The sequence below is a fragment of the Pseudophryne corroboree genome, chromosome 5 (assembly GCF_028390025.1).
Source record: "Pseudophryne corroboree isolate aPseCor3 chromosome 5, aPseCor3.hap2, whole genome shotgun sequence".
Lineage (NCBI taxonomy): Eukaryota > Metazoa > Chordata > Amphibia > Anura > Myobatrachidae > Pseudophryne > Pseudophryne corroboree.
The window spans coordinates 124,012,352-124,033,914 of NC_086448.1; the positions used below are offsets into that span (position 1 = coordinate 124,012,352).

A 21,563-nucleotide genomic window follows, 5' to 3' on the forward strand; every position below is an offset into this window, starting at 1 on the left:
AACAGCATGTTAACATTTCTGCTTTCAAGAAACTAGACAAAAGGTAAAAATGCCTTCTCTCATATAATCACTTGTATTTCTCAGTTAATTGATTTTTAATTTATGTATGAATTTGTCAGTTTTATACACTGTGAAATATATATGTAATTTGAAGTGTTAAATGTGGAACTATATTAATAGTTGCTAAGTACTGCAATGGGTTCTGTTAGCAAAAATACAACATTTTCATAAGATTATAATTTTTTGTGTGAAAGTGATGCTGCCATTTCTAGCAAGAAACATTTACTAGCCACTGTAAAGAAACTCTGTCAGTCCCTATTTTTATATTCTAAGCACACACAGCACTAATCTCACACATTACTAAGTCTTTAGTCGACATCTTATTTTATTGATCCAAAGATTGGTTAATAGAAATCAAATAACTAATCCTTCCCCTGCCATAATTAATGGTTCCTGGATCTTAATAGCAGCAATCTGGGAGTTTATGAAACTAACTTCTATAATAATTCTTCTAGATTTAATCTCAGGGCCTTCAGCTTCAGTGCCAGTGATGCTTTCAGTCTGACATCTGTTAATTTGCACTGGAGATCAATACTCATGAAGAAACACAAGGACTAATTCTGAGTTGGACACAGCCGTGGCCAGGGCTGGATTAAGGTCTGTGGAGACCCGTAGGCAACATACTTGTGGAGACCCCTATAAAATGATCAAATATATATATATATATATATATATATATATTTATTCGATATAATAAAAGGATAACGCTGCACCTCACTTCCATGAGGGAAATTCAAGTGTTTTATGTGCCAGTGGCCACTAGATGGCGAGCAACGGAACAATTCAAGTGTTGCTCCGTTTGGGCACGCACAGCTGCCGGCACTGACATAACTGATATATTGTCCTGTAGTTTTGATGGTGCTGGTAACTAATATATATAAATGTATATATATATATATATAGATATATATATTTATAAACAATACACAGTATATATATATATATATATATATATATATATATAAATATAAGAAAAATAAGTATGTAGCTAATGCCATTAATGAGAATGCTGATAATGAGGATTTTGTTTGTGTAAGTCAGGCACCAGTGGCAGCAGTTCTTGTCCATGTTTAAAATCTAGCCCTTGTGATGCCTAGGCATTAGATTAAAAAAGCCATCTCTTGGGTGTGGGATTATTTTTACCAAAATCCTGACAATGTTTGTGAAGGCATCTGCTCCATTTGTGATGTCAAAGTTAGTAGAGGCAGGGACGTTAACCATCTAGGCACCTCCTCCATTTTAAACCATTTGATTTGCCATGAGTACATAACATTTATTTAAAAAATTATAATAATTTGCAATTAACACCCTCTACATCAACGTCCTCATTAGTCATTGGAGGTAGTCTTTCCAAATAATTGATTTATGGGGCCCAAACAAATCAAGCACTTCAGCCCCAATATTGGCAGTCTTTGTTGCTGAAGTGCTTGGTGTGTTAAACTATGTATGTCCTTTTTGATATCCAACCTAAAAGTGGGTGGGAGGGCCCAAGGACAATGTTATCTTGCACCACTTTTCTTTTCATAATAGGTACTTTTGGGCGGCATTGGGGACAGTCTTTATTTCATAGACTTTAGAGAGGAGGAAGCCTCAATTTGAAATACATTTTCATAATTAATCTTTTGCTATCCCATTTTCTCATGTACCATGTTTTGACTTATTTATTATAGCATGTGTCAGTAATGCACCCTGTTTTGACTTATTATAGCATGTGTCAGTTGTCCTCGGTGCAACATTTCAGCTTTAATTATAAAGTCAGGATACAGAGATAGAAAATGTGTCTTATCTATATAGCTGAACACCCCCTTTATGCAATGCACGATGCAGACGCTGGGGCGGGAATGACATCACAAACCTGCGGCGAGCACTGTCCAGCGCTAATTCCGTCACCTGCATAGCCCAGCAACATATAAAACAACATATAAAACAAAAACAAACCATCAAAGTGGATATGTGTAAATTATGCATCTTAGGTTGTTCAAGTTGTACATACGGCCCAGAGATCGGGCATTTGTGATGAGTATTTGTTGCTATATTAGTGTGGTGTTTTCAGGTTATTAGCAGTCTTCATATTCCCTTGTGCACATCATTTTGCTACAATATCTGATGTGCTACATTATTGCTTTTATAGTATTCACACAGTATGTGGGGCTGCATGTACCTTGGGGCATTCCCAACTTACTTAGTGGACTTTGCATGATTATATAGTTATTGTCATAAAAGTGTTTCTGTTATACATTATGTAGTATGAAAGCACTTCAAGTTGACATTAAGATATCCGTTTTTTTATTTATTCATTAGACCGGGCAAATAGCCTCGCTGTTAAGATAGATACATGCATAGTTTTATTGGATACTTTGTTTCAACTTGATGAGTTGCTTCTCTAGTACACTGTACCTTCTTGTGACTATTGTGTGTAACAGTGGTCTCCATAATGCCATGTGATGTTATTACATTGATGGGTGATGGTTTGTTTTTGTTTTATATGATGTTAGGCTACACAGATGATGGGATTAGTGCTGGACAGCGCTCACCGCAGGTTTGTGACGTCATTCCCGTCCCGACCACCGGCGTCCGCATGGTGCATTGCATGAGGGGGTGTTTGGCTATATACTGTAGGTAAGACACATTTTCTTTCTCTGTATCCTGATGAAAATGTTATAATTAAAACTGAAACGTTGATGACAGCTGTGGTTCCAGTCGCCTGATTTTAACTTGAGTTGCTGAAAAGACCTGTGAGTGCCGCCGTACCTACAATTGCTATATTTGCCATACAGTATATATACCAAATACCGGCACTCGAATATATATATCAAATACCGGCACTCAGCTCTTGTAGTAGATATCACCTGGATGGCCTCCTTAGCCACCTCAGTGGCAAATATAGCAATTGTTGTTTCTGTAGGAATGAATGGAATACTGGAGAAGGTTTGTATCTGGGAACCTGTAACGGACACCCCGCACCTACCAAGATCGCTTGTCTCATCAAGTTTCAAACATCTGGAAATAGATTTGGAATCTATTTCCAGATGTTTGAAACTTGATCGTAAGCAGCTATTGGAGCCCAAAATACGTCCTGATGAACTAGAACGAATGATTTTTTCCAGCACCTACTCTGTGTCTTCCAATGTCATGAGACAAGCGATCTTGAAGTATTGGCACATTCTACAGTCCGACCCGATTATGGGTAAACATTGTGAAAATCTGCTGTTATTTTGTTACAAACGGAGCTCTAATCTGAAAGATCAGATAACTTATTCTGATATTGTGCCTATAGCCCAAGAAAGAAAAGTGTGGTTACAGCTTAAAAAAGGAGCTTTTAAATGTGGGTCGTGTGTCAATTGCAAACATCCTACTCCCAATGGCAAAATATATAATTTACGTCATCGTATGACATGTGAAACACGTTATGTCACTTATGTGATTGTTTGTCCATACAATAAGTTGTATGTAGGCAAGACGATGAGAATGCTGAAAGAACGTATTGCTTTACATTGCTCGTCCATCAAAAAAGCATCTATAAAAATGGATGGCTCCACACCACCGGTCGCTAAACATTTTGTTTTGTCTGGACACAATATCAAAGATCTACAGTTCATGCCCATTGATCATGTGCCACCACTCAAATTAGGTGGAAATAGACATAAGCTGCTACTACAACAGGAATGTCGGTGGATTCGTCGGCTTGAAACATTGACTCCAAAAGGACTCAATGAAGATTTCTCTTTTTCCCCATTCTTGTAAATAATCTCTAAAATCCTTTTTTCCCTTTTTTATATATGTTTTTTGTTTTTTTGGCCTGGATTGGGCACACGTGGACCTGGACTTCTGGATTGTGTCTGGATCCATCGCCTGATAGGGAATTATTAATGGTTTAAATATATTTTTTTGGTTATGAATATATGTTTTGTTACACATCCCACTCGGTGAACTGACAGTAATTGGGGTCATTAACTCTAATATACATTTGGCCCTAATATGGGCACGATTAAGGGTTAATTGAGCATTATTTATATGGCCTCATTTGGAACCGGTAGTCACTGATTGGGATGCTGTTTTTGTTGTATATATATATTTTTTGGTTTATTTAATAGTTATATATTTGTTGGACCTGTGTATCATTGTTCCCTCCGGCCACAGTGGGACAGGCTCATTGTCACGGATTGTCCGTGACAGCTAGCCTGTCTTGGATTGGCACCGCCTCTTGTGCGTCATTTGATGCGCTGGTGGGGCGGTGTCTTCCATGGGAGGACCTGGTGGGCTTAGACTCTCCAGGGGGAGTGGCGGTGTGACGCAACCCGGCATCTTGTGTGCAGGGAGGTGTGGGCACGACAGTCCTCTGACGTCGTGACCGGAGAGCGGCTTACAGCGGCGCTTCCGGGTGACGTCGGACTGTTCCCCATGTGTGGCCGGCGGCGACAGCTGATCATCAGGTAATTATACACTGGGTTTTTAAATAGGCTATGTGTGCAATGTATCTTTTGGGCACTTGGCACTTTATTCTGTTGCACTGCAGGACGAGCAGTGCTTTGGCAAATATGCTGTATTTACTATTCCCCTGATGAAGGCATACGAAACGGCTGTTGGGATGTTGAGTATATCATTGCATTTGATATTTTGCTGCTGAATTACTTGTGCTGCATGTTTGCATTGGAACTTTTGCACTTTATTGACACATTAAAACACAGAAAGATGTTTTATGATTGAATAGTGTGCTGGTCATTCCAGAGCATAGTTCCTTTGGGATTCCTTAGTTTATGGACAATACTGCATCATTTATCTGACCTGGCACCTAGATATTGAACTGGGAGTGTGCTGCGGCTTTGTTCGTGGAAATTTTTATATATATATATATATATATATATATATATATATATATATATATAAAATGTTTGAAAGGCGGCACTCTTAGGACTTCAAGCAAGCGAATAAAGGACTACTGAATCTGTTCAAATCGTTCAACATTTCGGTGTTGCCACCTTTATCAAGAACTCAAGAACATACACAACACACACACACACACACACACACACACACACACACACACACACACACACACACACGCATTATATAGGCAAAAAAAAGTATGGCACACACAACATTATGCCTATGGCAGTGGTTCCCAAACTGTGTGCCTAGGCACCCTGGGATGCCTCGGAACACTTAGAGGGGGGGCCTTGGATTGGTAGTCCAGGACCAATTCAAATTATTTATGGTTAATATAATAGGCAAAACCACTGCTGTGGCTGCCAATCATAAAATATGTGGACAAACAGATGCAAATCTTGTCCCTCACCAAACAATTGGATCTAAGGATGCAAAAAAACACAATTTACTTACAGTACAGTAATTAATTATTTATTTCTACATTTCTCAATAAGATACTTTTGTCCTAGGGGTGCCGTGAATAAAATTCTGATTCTATAGGGTGCGTGATTCCAAAAAGTTTGGAAACCACTGTTATATTTTATAATTTTAATGATTTATGCTTCTGCTAATATATTGCAAACTTTAGCACAAAAAGTGTGAAATTATTTTTCCATTTTCTGTGTAGTGTTGTCATCTGCTCGCTTTTTCCAAAATGTATACAGATTTATCCCCCCTTCCCCCCAGTAAATATTTATTGAGGCATTTACGAAATCAAAATTTAATTTTATCCCTAAGATGTTTGCTTATGACTGATCTAGTTTCTATTAATTGTTCTACAATTGTTCTAGTAACTGTTTTTTAATTTAAAAAGGCTAGTTTGATACTTTTCCCCCATAGTTACACATTTTTGAGCTTCCTATGGAGTCTCAAACTACTATACCATACTAGATCATATCTACTTTGATAGACGTAACGCTCTTTCCGACATTGAAAATGGGGTGAAGCGTTTTACAAACAATGGGAAATTTATATTCTCATCCTTCCTGTCCTCCTACAGACCACTATTACTAGAGTCTTTGAATATACAACATGGTTCCTGCTTCAATGGGTTAGTGAATCCTTTACGTACTACCTTAGCTTCAGTTTTTCTATATACGGATCGCTTACATGGTCTATTAAATTAGATGTTAACAAGATATACTTGTCATTTTTGATGTACTAGATAGCTTCCCCTTTTGTTATTTCTGTTTCCCCCTGAGATCTCCCGTTCCTCTCCCATTTTATTGTCTTCTGTTTCGCCTCTTTAGCATTGTTACTAGAATTCTGTATGAGAAATTGTCCTCTTACATGTTATCTGTATGGATATGTGTACAACATAATTTTCTGTATCATCTGTCTCTGAAGCGTATTAATAATTTGCTTTCAGAAGAAAGAAAAGATCTCGGATGTGGTAAAAGCGGTAAACTTTTGTCTGAAAAAACAGGGGGGTGTTTCACGATTTTTGCCCAATGTGCAGTATAATATTCTCATTTTCAAGCAAAAACACACTGGATCTGTGATAAGTTCCCGAATCCAAGTGTTTTTCCATTTATGATAATGGGTCCATAATCTCAGATTTTTTTTCTCCTGCCTCTGGCAGATGGAACAAAATCCATGATACTGCCGGCTATTGGGGGTCAATTAGCAGCGGTAAAATACCGTGGCTAATTTAATATCCCCCTAAGGGGGATACCCTATTAGCAGCTGTACTTTACCACTGCTAATAGGTTCGCCGGGGTCTATCCTATTAGCCCTGATATCTGTATCCTTTTCCCCTGATGCCGGCACTTATCAGGGATTATGCTTCACGTGCCTCAGTCACGCATAATCCCCAATAAGCAGCCGCCGGAGACACGTAAACACATGGGATGGGGAATATATCTCCAATCCCATGTGTTTTAGTGCGATCACGGGTTCAATTGTGCCCGCTAAAAGCGGCATCTAATTGGATACAGCGATAATGACCAGCAGTCATTAATCGCGATATCTGATCCTTTTTGGCAGCTGAAATTACAACGAGGCTAATAGGAAATCCCTCTAAGTGTTAAAGAGAATTTATACAAACTCCATTTGGTAGTATTTGGTCCCCACACGTCGCCACTCAATCTATCCCTCTGCTACTGATCTATGCTGGCGTTTGTGTGACTAAAGGTGGGTACACACTGTCTGATATATTGGCCGTTCTATTGAACGGACGATATATTGTGGGTCCGTCGGCCAGTGTGTACGGGGGATATGTCTGTGAACTCCGTCGTTCACAGACATATCGCGTCGGACCCGCAGCACAGCCGACAGCCAATATATATACTGATATATTGGCGCATCGCTGTGTGTGTATGGGTGACCAGCCGTCCGTCCGTACACATGCTGCGGCAGCCGGCGGTGATTGACAGCTGAACTGGGCGGGCGTGTGTACACGCCCGCTCAGTTCATGACGTCAATCCCCGACGGATCGGGCATTGTGTATGCACAGCACACTGCCCGATCCGTCCATAGATATATCTGCAGATCAATTGATCTACAGATATATCTATCAGTGTGTACCCACCTCTACTTACATTTGGTGGTCTTGGTCCTGTGTCCAGCATTTCTGGACTCAGATCAATACCAGGAGTACAGCTTTCAGATTCTCCCTTACATTCCTTACTTTCTCAACCCATCCCTCACATACCTCGTCCAATGCAAAATTAAAGGAAACATATTTTTTACTCTGGTAAATGTCATACAGCTTTGCCATAGAAATCACCTGCATCCGATCCCAGATGATACCCCTTCCAACTTCATAAAAGTCTGGACACCCTGGACGAATTACTTTGAGTCTGAACCTACCTTAAATACCATATACTGTAGCGCCACTCTTTTATGTTCTTGAAATACTCCATTCTACTTCCTATATATTATTTTCAATTACTTGGATAAGATTCACCCGTTCAGTGTTCCAGCAAATAAGTTGTTATTTGCTGGAACTTCGAAATTGCCTATTATTTGATGGCTTTTTGTTTGATCATGTTCATGATTGTATCTATTGACATCCCTTAACCTTTGTTATGTACCCTATTTTTTAATCTGCCCGTGTTTCCTTACTTTATATACTATTTTGAAAATCATAAAATAAAAAAAATAAAAAATTGTATGTCTAGAACAAATCAATGTTGTTGATATGAAAGTTATCTTTTTTATGGTGTTATAAACTTTAGCATTATTGTCAAAAATGATTCCCTCTAATTACACTTTATTGCATTATTGGACTGTGGGAGAGTGTGTGTGTAATTATTATACAAATTTAGTACACCCGATGTACACTTTGTACTCATATTTTTGTGGTTGCGAAGTTTGATTCAACCCATACACGTATTAACGCATTTAACGTTAGTCTTTAACTTACATTCTGTGTGCATATGTTTAGCCACACTTGTGTTTCCAAGGCAGCAATCTGAACAGATACAATAGCTTGCAAAATTATCCAAAACTTTAAAAAGTCAACAAATATGTGTGCATTGCAAATGACCCTTACACAGATTATCACAGACATTATTTTACTGCAAAGCAGTAGGATCTGAAAGTAAATTTTCAAACTCATAGGGTTGAAGTACCAACCTGTAACGGTACATCCCACCACACATGGGTGGTCATTCCGAGTTGATCGATCACTAGCAGTTTTTAGCAGCCATGCAAACGCTATGCCGCCGCCCACTGGGAGTGTTTTTTTGCAGAAGTGCGAACGAAAGAATCGCAGAGCAGCTACAATTTTTTTTGTGCAGTTTCTAAATAGCTCTAAACCTACTCAGCGCTTGCGATCACTTCAGACTGTTCAGTTCCTGTTTTGACGTCACAAACACGCCCTGCGTTCACCCAGCCACGCCTGCGTTTTTCCTGGCACGCCTGCTTTTTTCCAAACACTCCCTGAAAATGCTCAGTTGACACCCAGAAACGCCCTCTTCCTGTCAATCACTCTCTGCCTGCAGTGCGACTGAAAAGCTTTGCTAGACCCTGTGTGAAACTACATAGTTCGTTGTAATAGTACGTCGCACGTGCGCATTGCGCCACATACGCATGCGCAGAAGTGCCATTTTTTTGCCTCATCACTGCACAGCGAACGAATGCAGCTAGCGATCAACTCGTTATGACCCCCATGATGCCAAAACAAATCGCATATGTACTAACATATGTGATTAGTGTTGCGAAGGACAACTGTTACAATCAAAGCTGTCCTTCGCGATGCGCTGCGTCTGTTGGACTTCTGGGGCTATGAACCTGGAGTCCATCTGCGCATCCGCAGACCAGCGGCAGCCGAAGGGGGATGCTGGGAGGGTTTCATGACGGAACCCTCTCCACATAGCATTGCAGAAGAAGCCACATATGCTTTTGCAGGGTAATTCCAGCTAAATTGCTGGGGAAACCTGGAGAACTGAGGAAAGTGCATACAAAAATGTGGTAAAAACCCTGAAAATGGGGATTTTACCACATTTTCACTTTACTACATCCACCCTCTATTCATTATTTGTCTGCAGATTTGGTTTTAAAAAAAATGCTTCTTATAAAAATGTAAACACTCTGCTGTGGAAGCTCCAAGTTTACACAGATAAAGTATATTTCCCTAATAATTAGCTTTCAATAGGCCTCTACCTGTGAATCATTAAAAAAATGTCAGCTGTTATGGATAAAAGATGTCCTAAATCAAATAACATTGATCATATAGTGACTCTTATGGGGAGAGAAGGTTATATACATGAACAAGACAGTTAAAGGCTGCAAAAGTACTTTTGCAAGTCATTTTATATAAAGGAATTACACTATAATAATACTTTGAAAAAGAAGGAAAAAGCTTGTCCCCAAAAGTGCAAAGCTGCCCATACGTAACATATATCCGTCTTTACGCAATACAAATATGACAAAATTGACGGCAATACCAAGCTGTTTACAATGTACCACAGAAACACCCAGCCAAAACCAGCAAATCCAGAATTGACTGGGGCACACAAGCTTCACCACTATTTTAGCCATGCCCCTTCTTCTTTCCCCAAGTGAGAAAAAACAGGACTGTTCGTGGCTCATGCAATAAAAATAGTACATAATAGTGCCATAATTTGGTTAAACAGTTAAGGTCATAACGTAAGCCATGAATATCAAGGCTTCTACAAGCACTCCCTTTACACTATAATGCACTAAAAATGAGAGATATGCACAAACCCCCATGTTTTGGTTATGGGGCCTTATTCAGACCTGATCATAGCCCTGCAAAATTTTACAGGGCTATGATCAGGCACACTGACATGCGGTGGGATGCCCAGCACAAGGCTAGTCCACCCAGAAGGTTGGGTTCACAGAGGAGTAGAAGTTTGTTCAGGTAGCAGAATGAGTTTAGGACAAAGTAGTTCCTCGCATAGTACAGAGCAGGCTCTCTAGTGCATCTACTTTGTAGAACATTGCAACAAAGAGTTTTCATTTTATGAATAGAGTTAATGAAATTAGGTAAAGGAGACGGATGGACATCCATTTCCACTCTGTTAAAGAGCTTTCAATTCGGAAACAGCTAAGGTCTATTATACTTTTAATGGGATCTTTATCAATCCTCAACAAGAGCAATAGAATAAAGTGCTCCAGACACACAAAATTTCTATATGTAGCAAAAGACAATTCTCATATCACCGTACACATGATTAATTTAGCACAGTGCAATATTCCTTATTTTTCTTTGGAGGGGTGATACACAAGTGAGAATAGGCCTAAACATTGGTGTGTGCCAGACAGATCTTCTAGGTGTAGCAATGCAAAACCAACACTTTTCAGTTACAGATCACATACGCTTCATAAATCTCTTTCATTTTTCTCTAAGTGTCTGACAAGCTGATAAGACTGCAGCATCAGTGCAATGGATGAGCTAGAAGACCACATTGCAATAGTTGGAATAGGATGCAACTTTCCAGGAGGTGAGTTGTTCACATTCTGTACTGTAATGAAACATATATGTACTGTATCTTTTGTCAATGATCTGCTTTTCTTAAAATGTAAGTTAAGGACTATGGGGGTCATTCCGAGTTGATCGCTCGCTAGCTGTTTTTTGCAGCGCTGCAAACAGATAGTCGCCGGCTATAGGGCAGTGTATGTTTGCTTTGCAAGTGTGCGATCGCATGTGCAGCCGGGCGGTACAAAAAAGTTTTGTGCAGTTTCTGAGTAGCTCAGAACTTACTCAGCTACTGCGATCACTTCAGCCTGTTCTTGCCCGGAATTGACTTCAGACACCTGCCCTGCAAATGCTTGGACACCCACAAATGTCCTTTTCCTGTCAATCTCCTTGCGATTGGATGTGCGAATGAATTCTTCATACAATCCATCCATCAGCAACGATGCGCTTTGTACCCGTGTGATGCACCTGCGCATTGCGGTGCATACGTATGCGCAGTGCGATCAGGTTGGAATGACCCCCTATATGACTATATAAGGAGGGTGCAATACAAATCAAGGTTTCTCTTAGTTGAGGAAGTTTGTGACTGACGTGTATTATATGGGTCATTAAATTGAGGGAATACATATACTTTACCGGCAGCCGGGATCCCGGTTGTCATGATCCCAACATCGGGATACCGGCGACCAGTATGCCAGCAGTGGGGCAAGCGCTAGAAAGCCCCTTGCGGGCATGGTGGCTCGTTGTGCTCGCCACAGGTTATATTCTCCCTCTATGGGTGTCGTGGAGGGAGAAAAACCTGTGGCGCCGGTATTCTGGCGGCAGCATTTCACTGCCTGTCAGTATTCCGATGTCGGCATTGTGACTGCCGAGATCCCGACAGGAGGTCTCATGATAGCTTCCCAAACTGAGGCCAGTTTAAAGTTTTTTGACATCTTATTGTGCAAAGCTTCAGACCACTAACATCCTTTCCTAATACCAAAATAAAATAATAACTCTTACATACTCTTGGCTGGAGAAGAAGATACAGTTCAGATGCTTGGATGTCTGATGAAGATCGCAGTCCATGCTCCACTGCTGCCCAGGTGCAAACACAGAATTTTTGAGTAGCACAGTTCAAATATTAGGTTCCATCAAAAAGCAGAAACATATAAACGTGTCCCAATAAGCAAGGAACAGACACTTTTTTCTCATTGTAAAACACAACGTAATATGCTGCGCTATATAAAAAACTGTTAATAATAAATAATACATTCTACAATGATTTTTAGTCTTTGTTTACATAGTGTGTTCCTCTTTGAGGCATCGTGATGCATAAAATGTGTCTATCAAAGAAAAAATATGAAAACCTGAAAATCTCTATTTCATGGTGCTACTTATCTAGAAATGAACCATTGTTTTATAGAGCAAATGCATGTATTTATCCAAGGAATCTCAGATAAATCTCAATTTGTGTGTGTAGCCCCTGTGGGTAATGTATCTCTTTATTAACCTTATACAGTCAGGTAACCTTAAACATTCAGGTAAGCAGCACATTTAAAGTAGGGATGAGCGGGTTCGGTTCCCTGAGAACTGAACTCCCTCCGAACATCATGCCCCGAGCCTGGATCTTAGTCCGGCTCGGGTTTTTCCGCCAGACTCGGAAACCAGGACGAGGCAAAACGTCATCATTCCGGTGTCGGATTCTTGCAGGTTTTGGATTCATATAAGGAGTCACTCGTTGCCACCATTTTCACTCCAGTCCTGGAGAGTGTAGTGAGAGGACGTGTCTCCTCAGTGTCTGTGCGGGAAAGTGGTGTAGAGCGTGGGGTGGCGACCTGCTCTTTTGTGTCATTCCAGTGCTGTCTTGTGCTGCATCAGTCCAGTGGTGGTGTCTTGTGCTGCATCAGTCCAGTCACAGTGGTGGTGTCCTGTGCTGCCATAAGTCTAGTGCTGCTGTATAAGTCCAGTCCATTGCAGTGGTGCTGTCTTGTGCTGCATCAGTCCAGTGGTGGAGTTCTGTGCTGCGATAAGTCCAGTGGTGGTGTCCTGTGCCGCTATAAGTCCAGTGGTGCTGCTGTATAAGTCCAGTCCAGTGGAACTGTGTTGTGCTGCATCAGTCCAGTGGTGGTGTCCTGTGCTGCCATAAGTCCAGTGGTGGTGTCCTGTGCTGCCATAAGTCCAGTGGTGCTGCTATATAAGTCCAGTCCAGTGGTGCTGCCGTAGAAGTCCAGTGGTGCTGTTATATAAGTCCAGGGGTACTGCCGTATAAGTCCAGTGGTGCTGCCGTATAAGTCCAGGGGTATTGCCGTATAAGTCCAGTCCAGTGGTACCGCCAAATAAGTTCAGCGGTGCTGCCGTATAAGTCCAGAGGTACTGCCGTATAAGTCCAGTCCAGTGGTGCTGCCATATAAATCCAGTGGTGCTGCCGTATAAGTCCAGGGATTCTGCTGTATAAGTCCAGTCTAGTGTTGCTGCCGTATAAGTCCAGGGGTACTGCCGTATAAGTCCAGGGGTACTGCCATATAAGTCCAGTCCAGTGTTGCTGCCGTATAAGTCCAGGGGAACTGCCGTATAAGCCCAGTCCAGTGGTACTGCTGTATAAGTCCAGTGGTGCTGCCATATAAGTCCAGTCCAGTGGTACTGCCGTATAAGTCCAGTGATGCTGCCATGTTGTTGCTGCTAGGAGTCGATCGTCATCCCAGAGGGGAAGTCAGAAGACCACTTGTACTACTTCATCTAAGCAATTGTCTGTCCAACAGTCCTTTACGAGGAAGATGAAATATGACAGTAGTCATCCTGTTGCAAAGAGGATAACTGAGGCTTAGACAGCTATGTTGGTGTTAGACGTGCATCCGGCATCTGCCATTAGTGCAGTGAGATTTAGACAACTGATGGAGGTAGTGTGTCCCCGGTACCAAATCCCATCAAGATTCCACTTCACTAGGAAAGTGATTCCTGGACTGTACAGGGACATTAAGAAAAGTGTCCTCAGTGTCCTGAAAAATGCGGTTCACCGGTTTCCATAAGAGGCACACCGCTGAAAACGTCTTACGGAAACTGAGGGACATCATTGCACAAAGCTTACCCCACTTAGACTCTCCTGGGGATTTGTGTTATCAGACAACGCCGCCAATATTGTGCGTGCATTACATCTGGGCAAATTCCAGCACGTCCCATGTTTTGCACATACAATTAATTTGGTGGTGCAGAATTTTTTGAAAAAAGACAGGGGAATTCAGGAGATGCTGTCGGTGGCCCAAAAAATTGCAGGCCACTTTCGACATTCAGCCACTGCGTGCCACTCCTAGATGGGCCAGGTGTTTGTGCCGCACACTTGTGTCGCTCAGCTTAGTCATCAAGCTACCTCGGTGCACCTCTTTTTTTCTTTGCATCATGTGCTGTTTGAGGCCTAGTATTTAAAAGTGCCATCCTGTTTGACACTGCAGTGCCACTCCTAGATGGGCCAGGTGTTTGTGCCGCACACTTGTGTCGCTTAGCAAAGTCATCCAGCGACCTCGGTGCAACCTTTTGGCCTAAAAACAATATTGTGAGGTGTTCAGAATAGACTGAAAATGAGTGGAAATTAATGTTATTGAGGTTAATAATACCGTGGAATCAAAATTATCCCCAAATTCTGTGATTTTAGCTGTTTTTGTGTTTTTTCAAAAATCATCCAGATCCAAAACCAAAACCCGAAAGGATTGTTTTGGCAAAACCAATCCAGATCCAAAACCAAAATACAAATCCCGAAAAGTGCCCGCCGCACATCTCTAATTTAAAGTTATAACACCCGCAGGGGTAAAATGATGTAAGTAGCATAAAATCCATGTCAGGATCCCAGTGTTGGCATCATGTGGTCAAAATAGTCCCTGTACACTTAGTATCTGTTTCATGACCGCAAATCAACATGCACATGTGCTGTATGTGTATTGCACATATTCTACACTGTCTCATAAACACACACACATTTCTCATACACACTGACTCCACTCCACTGTATGTAATACCTCTTCACCATGGTGCATTGTAAGTAATACCTGCCACCATGTGACTTTATATATTACACCTGCCACTATGTCACCTTGTATCTAATGGCCCATGTAGTGTGGGTAGTGGTTGGGTCTGTGCTCTAAGGCTGTTGAGAAGTTCCTGTCTGATCAGGAAACTCCTTAGTACTGGCTCCTCCTCCACTTCCTGTTAGTTTATAGAGGGCTCCTGACATCACACTGGGAGGAGGGCTCCTAACTGTCATTTTTCAAACACAGCCTATAATATGACAGTTAGGTGCTGATTGGTTGGTACTTTAACTCTCTTCACAAGCTTTGATAAGTCAACCCCTGGGAAAATGATAAGAAGTCAAATATTTCACATAGAAGTAATGTGAATGCAATTGAAATGAGCAGCACATTGCGTTGCTTGGGTTTTGCTGGAGAGAAATGTTTAGGAGTAATTTTTTTTAAAGGTTGAAAAGATGGGAAAATGTGGTGAGCAATTTGATTAACATGGATTGGGATACCAAAGCTTGAGTGATGAAGAAGAGTATAAGGTTGATTTAATTTATGAAGAGTGGAGAAGTAAACCAGTGGAGAAGTTGCCTATGGCAACCAATCAGCTTCTACCTATCATTTTATAGAGTGTACTTGATAAATGCTACCTCAGTGCTGTTTGGTTACTATATGCATCAACCCCTATGTTTTCTACCAAGGCATCAATTTTGTGCTTACGGTGTCTCAGTCTCACTCCATGGATGACAAGAGGGCAGAAATTCAAGAAAATAAATATCACATGGACATGGAGGATTCTATTAAATGAGTTAATTTAAATAAATCAGATTGTTGGTCCATAAACCCAAGCATATCCCTCCCAGTAGTATATTGTTTTAATTCAATAGAATCTGTCTGATGTCATTAAGAGTCCTTCTTCTCTGCAGTAATGAAATTTGGCACTACAGGAGACTTTCTCCTATTAGACCTACAAGAGTGAGAAATTCCTTAGTAGTGTCATGTTATAATTATAGCTAAAACGATTTATAGGAACGGGAAAAGAGTGCCGTAACTAGGCATTTTAGCGCTGTGTGCAAGAAACAGCATTGGGGCCCTCTTACCGCGTAAAACACGGGCAGTGCGCGCAGTAGGCGCGTGCAAATTTTTAGGGGCGTGGCTTCATAGGGAAGGGGTGTGGCCACAAAATAATACCAATTCATACTACGGTGCACAGTAGTCTCCATTATTCAAATTACGCCGCACAGTAGCACCACTACACCAGGTAGAGCCCATTTTACACATTACGGCAGACAGTCCACCTTTTTACACATTACGGCAGACAGTCCCCCTTTTTACACATTACGGCAGACAGCATCCCCTTTTTACACATTACGGTAGACAGCGTCCCCCTTTTTACACACATTACGGCAGACAGAGTCCCCCTTTTTACACACATTACGGCAGACAGTGTCCCCTTTTTACACACATTAAGGCAGACAGTGTCCCCATTTTTACACATTACGGCAGACAGCGTCCCCTTTTTACACATTACGGCAGACAGCGTACCCATTTTACACATTACGGCAGACAGTGTCCCCTTTTTACACATTACGGCAGACAGCGTCCCCTTTTTACACATTACGGCAGACAGCGTACCCATTTTACACATTACGGCAGACAGTGTCCCCTTTTTACACATTACGGCAGACAGCATCCCCCTTTTACTCCTCCAGCAGCAATGTCCTGGCAGGCACCCCTCTCCCCCCCACACGCTGATTGTTGGCATCAGTAGTCAGTACTGCTGGAGGTGAGGCCAACAATCAGCGTGGGGGGGTGCCTGCCAGGACAGTGCTGCTGGAGGTGAGGCCAACACTGGCAGGCACACTGTCAGTGACGTCGTGTGGTTACTGATTGGTTCACCAAGTGCCGATTGCCCCCCCCCCCTTCCCCCTGGAGAGCACATACCACAGGGTCAGGCTCTGCCTGTTTCGATCAGCGCCTCTCCTCTCTGTGAGACCGCTGGGAGGCTGACTGGAAGTGAAATCCAGTCCATGCGGGTCACACCACTATACGCGCTGCGGCTGCCTGACTCCTAGTCCTTAGGCTTAGCCGGTCCGGCTGCGGCGCAGCCCGCTCAGTCTCCCGGCCTCCGCGCGCTGCTGCCTGCTGGTCACATGCACACTGCAGGAGGAGGGAAGGGTGGCTACAGTGGGCGTGAGCCGGCTCTGGTCCCACCGCCAACTGTCAAATCAGCGTGCACTGACAGCCTGCTGGGGCCGGGCCGGCACAAATAAAAAAAAATCCTCTGCCGCTGAGTGTGTGACACAGCGTACTATGCGATCCCACCGCAAGTGCGCTGTGTGCAAGGCACACTTAGCACACACCAAGTTACGGCTCTGGGAAAAGAAGGTCAGCTGGACTCTCCTCGATAACAATGGACTACCACAATATCTATTTTTTAATGAAATGCATTTACATATGTGCACATACTTTACATTTATGTTGACCACAAGGTGCACTGTGCCATAATATAACGAAAAACATTTTCTACAGCACGTAATAGGTTGAAGATTAATTATTATAATAATGAATACATTGTAGTGTATACTGATGATACATAAACTGATATTAGAGATTTGACATTTAGGGGGGAATTCAAATGTTTGAAAAGTTGGTTCGGTGTCTGTTTTTTCCTGTCTATTAGATAGGAAAAAACAGACACCCAACTGACTTTTCATACAATTGAATTCCACCCTTATTGTTAATGTTACATCTTGCAAACTATATTTTTACTGAACAGGTGAAGGAATCGATAATTTTTGGAAAGTGATTGTCGAGGGAAGAAACTGTACAATAGAGATACCAAAGGAAAGATTTAACACCAAGAATTGGTATGATTCAAATGGTAGCAATCCTGGCAAAATATGCACCCGTCGAGCAGCCCTTGTAGAGGGGTAAGTATGTTATATTTACAGATAAGTATTTTTTTTTGTTTACCATGCAACAGAATTCCTTTGAGTAGATACTCCAATATAATTCAATTGATTAAAGAAATTCTTTGTTTTAAAGTAAGAAACAAAGAACTAACTGGTTATACTGTAAATACATTTTGCAATTCTATGTGTTCTTAAACATAAATATATTACATATAGGAATTTCAAATTTGCATAAACTTAAAGGAGATAATTGTATATCTATTAGGCATCTATCCTAAAGTAGTTGGGACACTTCTAGCTGTTGTATTAATGATTCAGGAAACATTTGAAACCATCTGTTCCTTTTAAACAAACAGTACTTGCCAATAAATGGAGATGAAGTTAGTCACTAGAAGGATGCATTGAATTGCATAATTTGGCATTCCTAAAATATGTGCAGACCCCCGTGGATTTGGTTCTAAATCATCATCGTGTTTTGGTTTTGAGAAACCAGCTTCAAGTGTCTTTGGTTCAGCTTTGGATCTTGGTTTCTTTAAAAATCAATAAAAACAGCTAAAAGCATGTAACCTGGGTACACAGTACACGGGTCCCGGCGAGTGGGCCTCATGACGGCAGCGACGGTGCAATGGCGGTGGTCATGTTGCATTCAGCAGCGTGTCCCTCGCTAATGATGAATGCAGGGCCGACAGAGGAAGTCGCTGATACATGCGGGAGTGCATTGTCAGCAACATAGTGGGTGCACACTAAACAATGTGCACAATGGGGGTCATTCCAAGTTGATCGCTCGCTAGCAACTTTTTGCAGTGCTGCGATCAGATAGTCGCCGCCTATGGGGGAGTGTATTTTCACTTTGCAAGTGTGTGAAGACTTTTGCAGTTGACGGCACAAAAAAGTTTTTTGCAGTTTCTGAGTAGCTCAGGACTTACTCAGCTGCTGCGATCTCTTCAGTCTTTTTGTTCCCGGAATTGACGTCAGACACCTGCCCTGCAAACGCTTGGACATGCCTGTGTTTTTGCAAACACTCCCAGAAAACGGTCAGTTGATACCCACAAACGCCCTCTTTCTGTCAGTCACCTAGCGATCGGCTGTGCAAATGGATTCTTCGTTAAATCTATCGCCCAGCACCGATCCTCTTTGTACCTGTACGACGCACCTTTGCAATGCGGTGCATAGACAACCGCAGCTTCACCAAGAATTAACCTGATCACAGCGCTGCAAAAAGTTGCTAGTGAAGGATCAACTCGGAATGACCCCCAATATCCCTGCCGGATCGGATGACATATCGTCTAGTGTGTACCCAGCTTTACATGCAATCGAAAACCTGAAATTCAGTTTTTAAATCCGAGTTTTGAACTGAACGGAAGACACGACTCGGGACTCAGTCCACTTGGATCCCCAAAGTTCAGGTGCTATCAATTTAAAACAAAACGGCTCATCTCTACTCAAAAGCAATACCACCAAGTGCATCAACAAAAAGAGGGGATGGGGCTATGTTGATGAGAATTGCATCATCGCAGCAGAGGGTGTATAACTATTCCAGAGGTCCGTAGGAATTCTGATAAATTTTGGAGTCTCCGTGACCTTCAAGAGGAATTGGTAAGTAGGTTTCAAGGCATCATGCCACCCAAAACAAAACATTTACTAGCCAATGATCAGCAGCTAAAAGCTGCAACTGTAATAAATCCTAAATCATACTAATTGTTTAGTATTTATTACAGTGACCATTTTAAATTCATTTTTCAAAGCCGCTGATCATCGGTAACTTTGACACATCACAGCTTAGTAATCTATCCTTAGTGTAACATCTCTAGAAATCACATGCAAAACATTTACACATTTGTTAGCTAGCAGTCTTAGTGGAAACTATTTTTCTCATACGTCCTAGAGGATGCTGGGGTCCACTACAGTACCATGGGGTATAGACGGTTCCGCAGGAGCCATGGGCACTTTAAGACTTTTCAAGGGTGTGAACTGGCTCCTCCCTCTATGCCCCTCCTCCAGACCTCAGTTTAGAAAATGTGCCCAGGCAGACAGGATGCACTCCAGGGGAGCTCTACTGAGTTTCTCTGAAAAGACTTATGTTAGGTTTTTTATTTTCAGGGAGAACTGCTGGCAACAGTCTCCCTGCTTCGTGGGACTTAGGGGGCAGAAGTAGGAACCAACTTCCTGAATAGTTTAATGGCTCTGCTTCTGGCCGACAGGACACCATTAGCTCCTGAAGGGAACTGAACGCTAGCTGCGGCTATGTGCTCACTCCCACAACCCGCCGTCAGCCCCCTTACAGAGCCAGCAGTCAGAAGACAGGTGAGTGTAAGAAGAAATCTTCAGACATCGTGGCGGCTAAAAGGTACCGCGCGGGCGGGAATGCTGCATGCCATACTACCCACACATACACAGGCACTGCAGGATGCAGGGCGCGGGGGGGGGGGGGGCGCCCTGGGCATCATGAAACCTAGTAAAACTGGCAAATAAAGGGGCATAAGATGCTGAGGCACAGTCCTACCCCCGCCAGTATAAAAAATTACCTCATAAATGCTGAGAAGAAATGCGCCATTACGGAGGCGGGGCTTCCTCCTCAGTCAGCCAGCACACTGCTCAGCGCCATTTTCTCTCCTTTCAGGCTGCAGAGAAGAACGCTGGTCCTCCTCTACTGCTGAACCAAGTATCAGGGTGCAAAACAGGGGGGGGCACAGTGAAATTTGGTGCTATATACATACTTGCCTACTTTTGAAAACTAGTTTCAGGGAGATTGTAAGTCATAGCAGAATGTGCGGTGTGCCGTTGAGGGGGCGTGTCATGTACCACCCAAAGTGTGTATTTAGCTCCAACAATGGACTGGTGAGGTTACTTAATTTTATTTAAAAATCATCCTTTGCTCCCTCCTGTAATGACCCTGGTAACTTATACACAGTAAATGAGAACTTGCATATACAACTGTACAAATGACATTTATTCATTTTATGATGAGCCACTGTGAGCTTGGCTTCATTTGTATAGTAACCCAAGACCCAAATGCTGGCAGATGAAAGGGAAGTAAATGGGTGCCGAGTGTCACAGGCATTGCCTGCCCTCAGATAGAGCACTCACTGATAGCCATGGATGACTGTCAGTGAGTGCCCTTTCAGAGTGCAGCTAATGCCTGTGACACTCAGCACCCAGTCTCTTCCCATTCTCCTGCCCAACCACTACAGATCCTATTGTGCAGTTCTGGTTTACTTAATTCCCTTACATTCTAACAGACCACCGTGTGGGGAGAAGAGGCCACCACTGCGGCTCACACTGCTACCAAGCACACTAGCCTCCGCTTATGCTACACACTAGAAGATATGAAATAATTCCAGGCACACAGCAATATATACTTATATAGCAGCTGCTTGAAAGGGTGGCAGCCCTAATAAATGGTAACAACAAAACAAAGAATTTAAGCAGTGCTGACATTTGCATAAGAACCCAGTAAAACAAATTCAGCTCTATTATTATAAGTAGATATAGCAATTTATTTACACATCGAAACAACTTAAATGTATTAAACGGTTGTAAACCGCTTGTACCTGAACAATAAAAAAATTGAAAAAGTTACAATGCAACATGTAACATATTCCCATCCATCAATATAGTTGTATGCTACATGGTTGCAACCAATTAACACATTTGTGACCACTGCAAATATAGAATGTCTAATCTGGTTCACGTGAATAAAAAAAAGTGTCTTTGAAAGTCCAACCAATATTCCGGATAAGTAGGACTATATAAGAAAGAGTACAGTACACAATTAGAGAAGAGAGCTGT

The 21,563-nt window shown here is 42.1% G+C and overlaps 1 protein-coding gene across 1 annotated transcript in view; it reads left to right on the forward strand.

The window, feature by feature from the left end:
• Positions 1–10,840: 10,840 nt before the first annotated feature.
• Positions 10,841–21,563, forward strand: part of LOC134929565 (mycolipanoate synthase-like) — a 54,880-nt gene continuing 44,157 nt past the window's right edge. Inside the window, exons 1-2 of the mRNA XM_063925157.1 lie at positions 10,841–10,898; positions 17,639–17,792. Coding sequence (XP_063781227.1) covers positions 10,841–10,898; positions 17,639–17,792 — 212 coding nt within the window. The remainder of the gene's footprint in view (positions 10,899–17,638; positions 17,793–21,563) is intronic.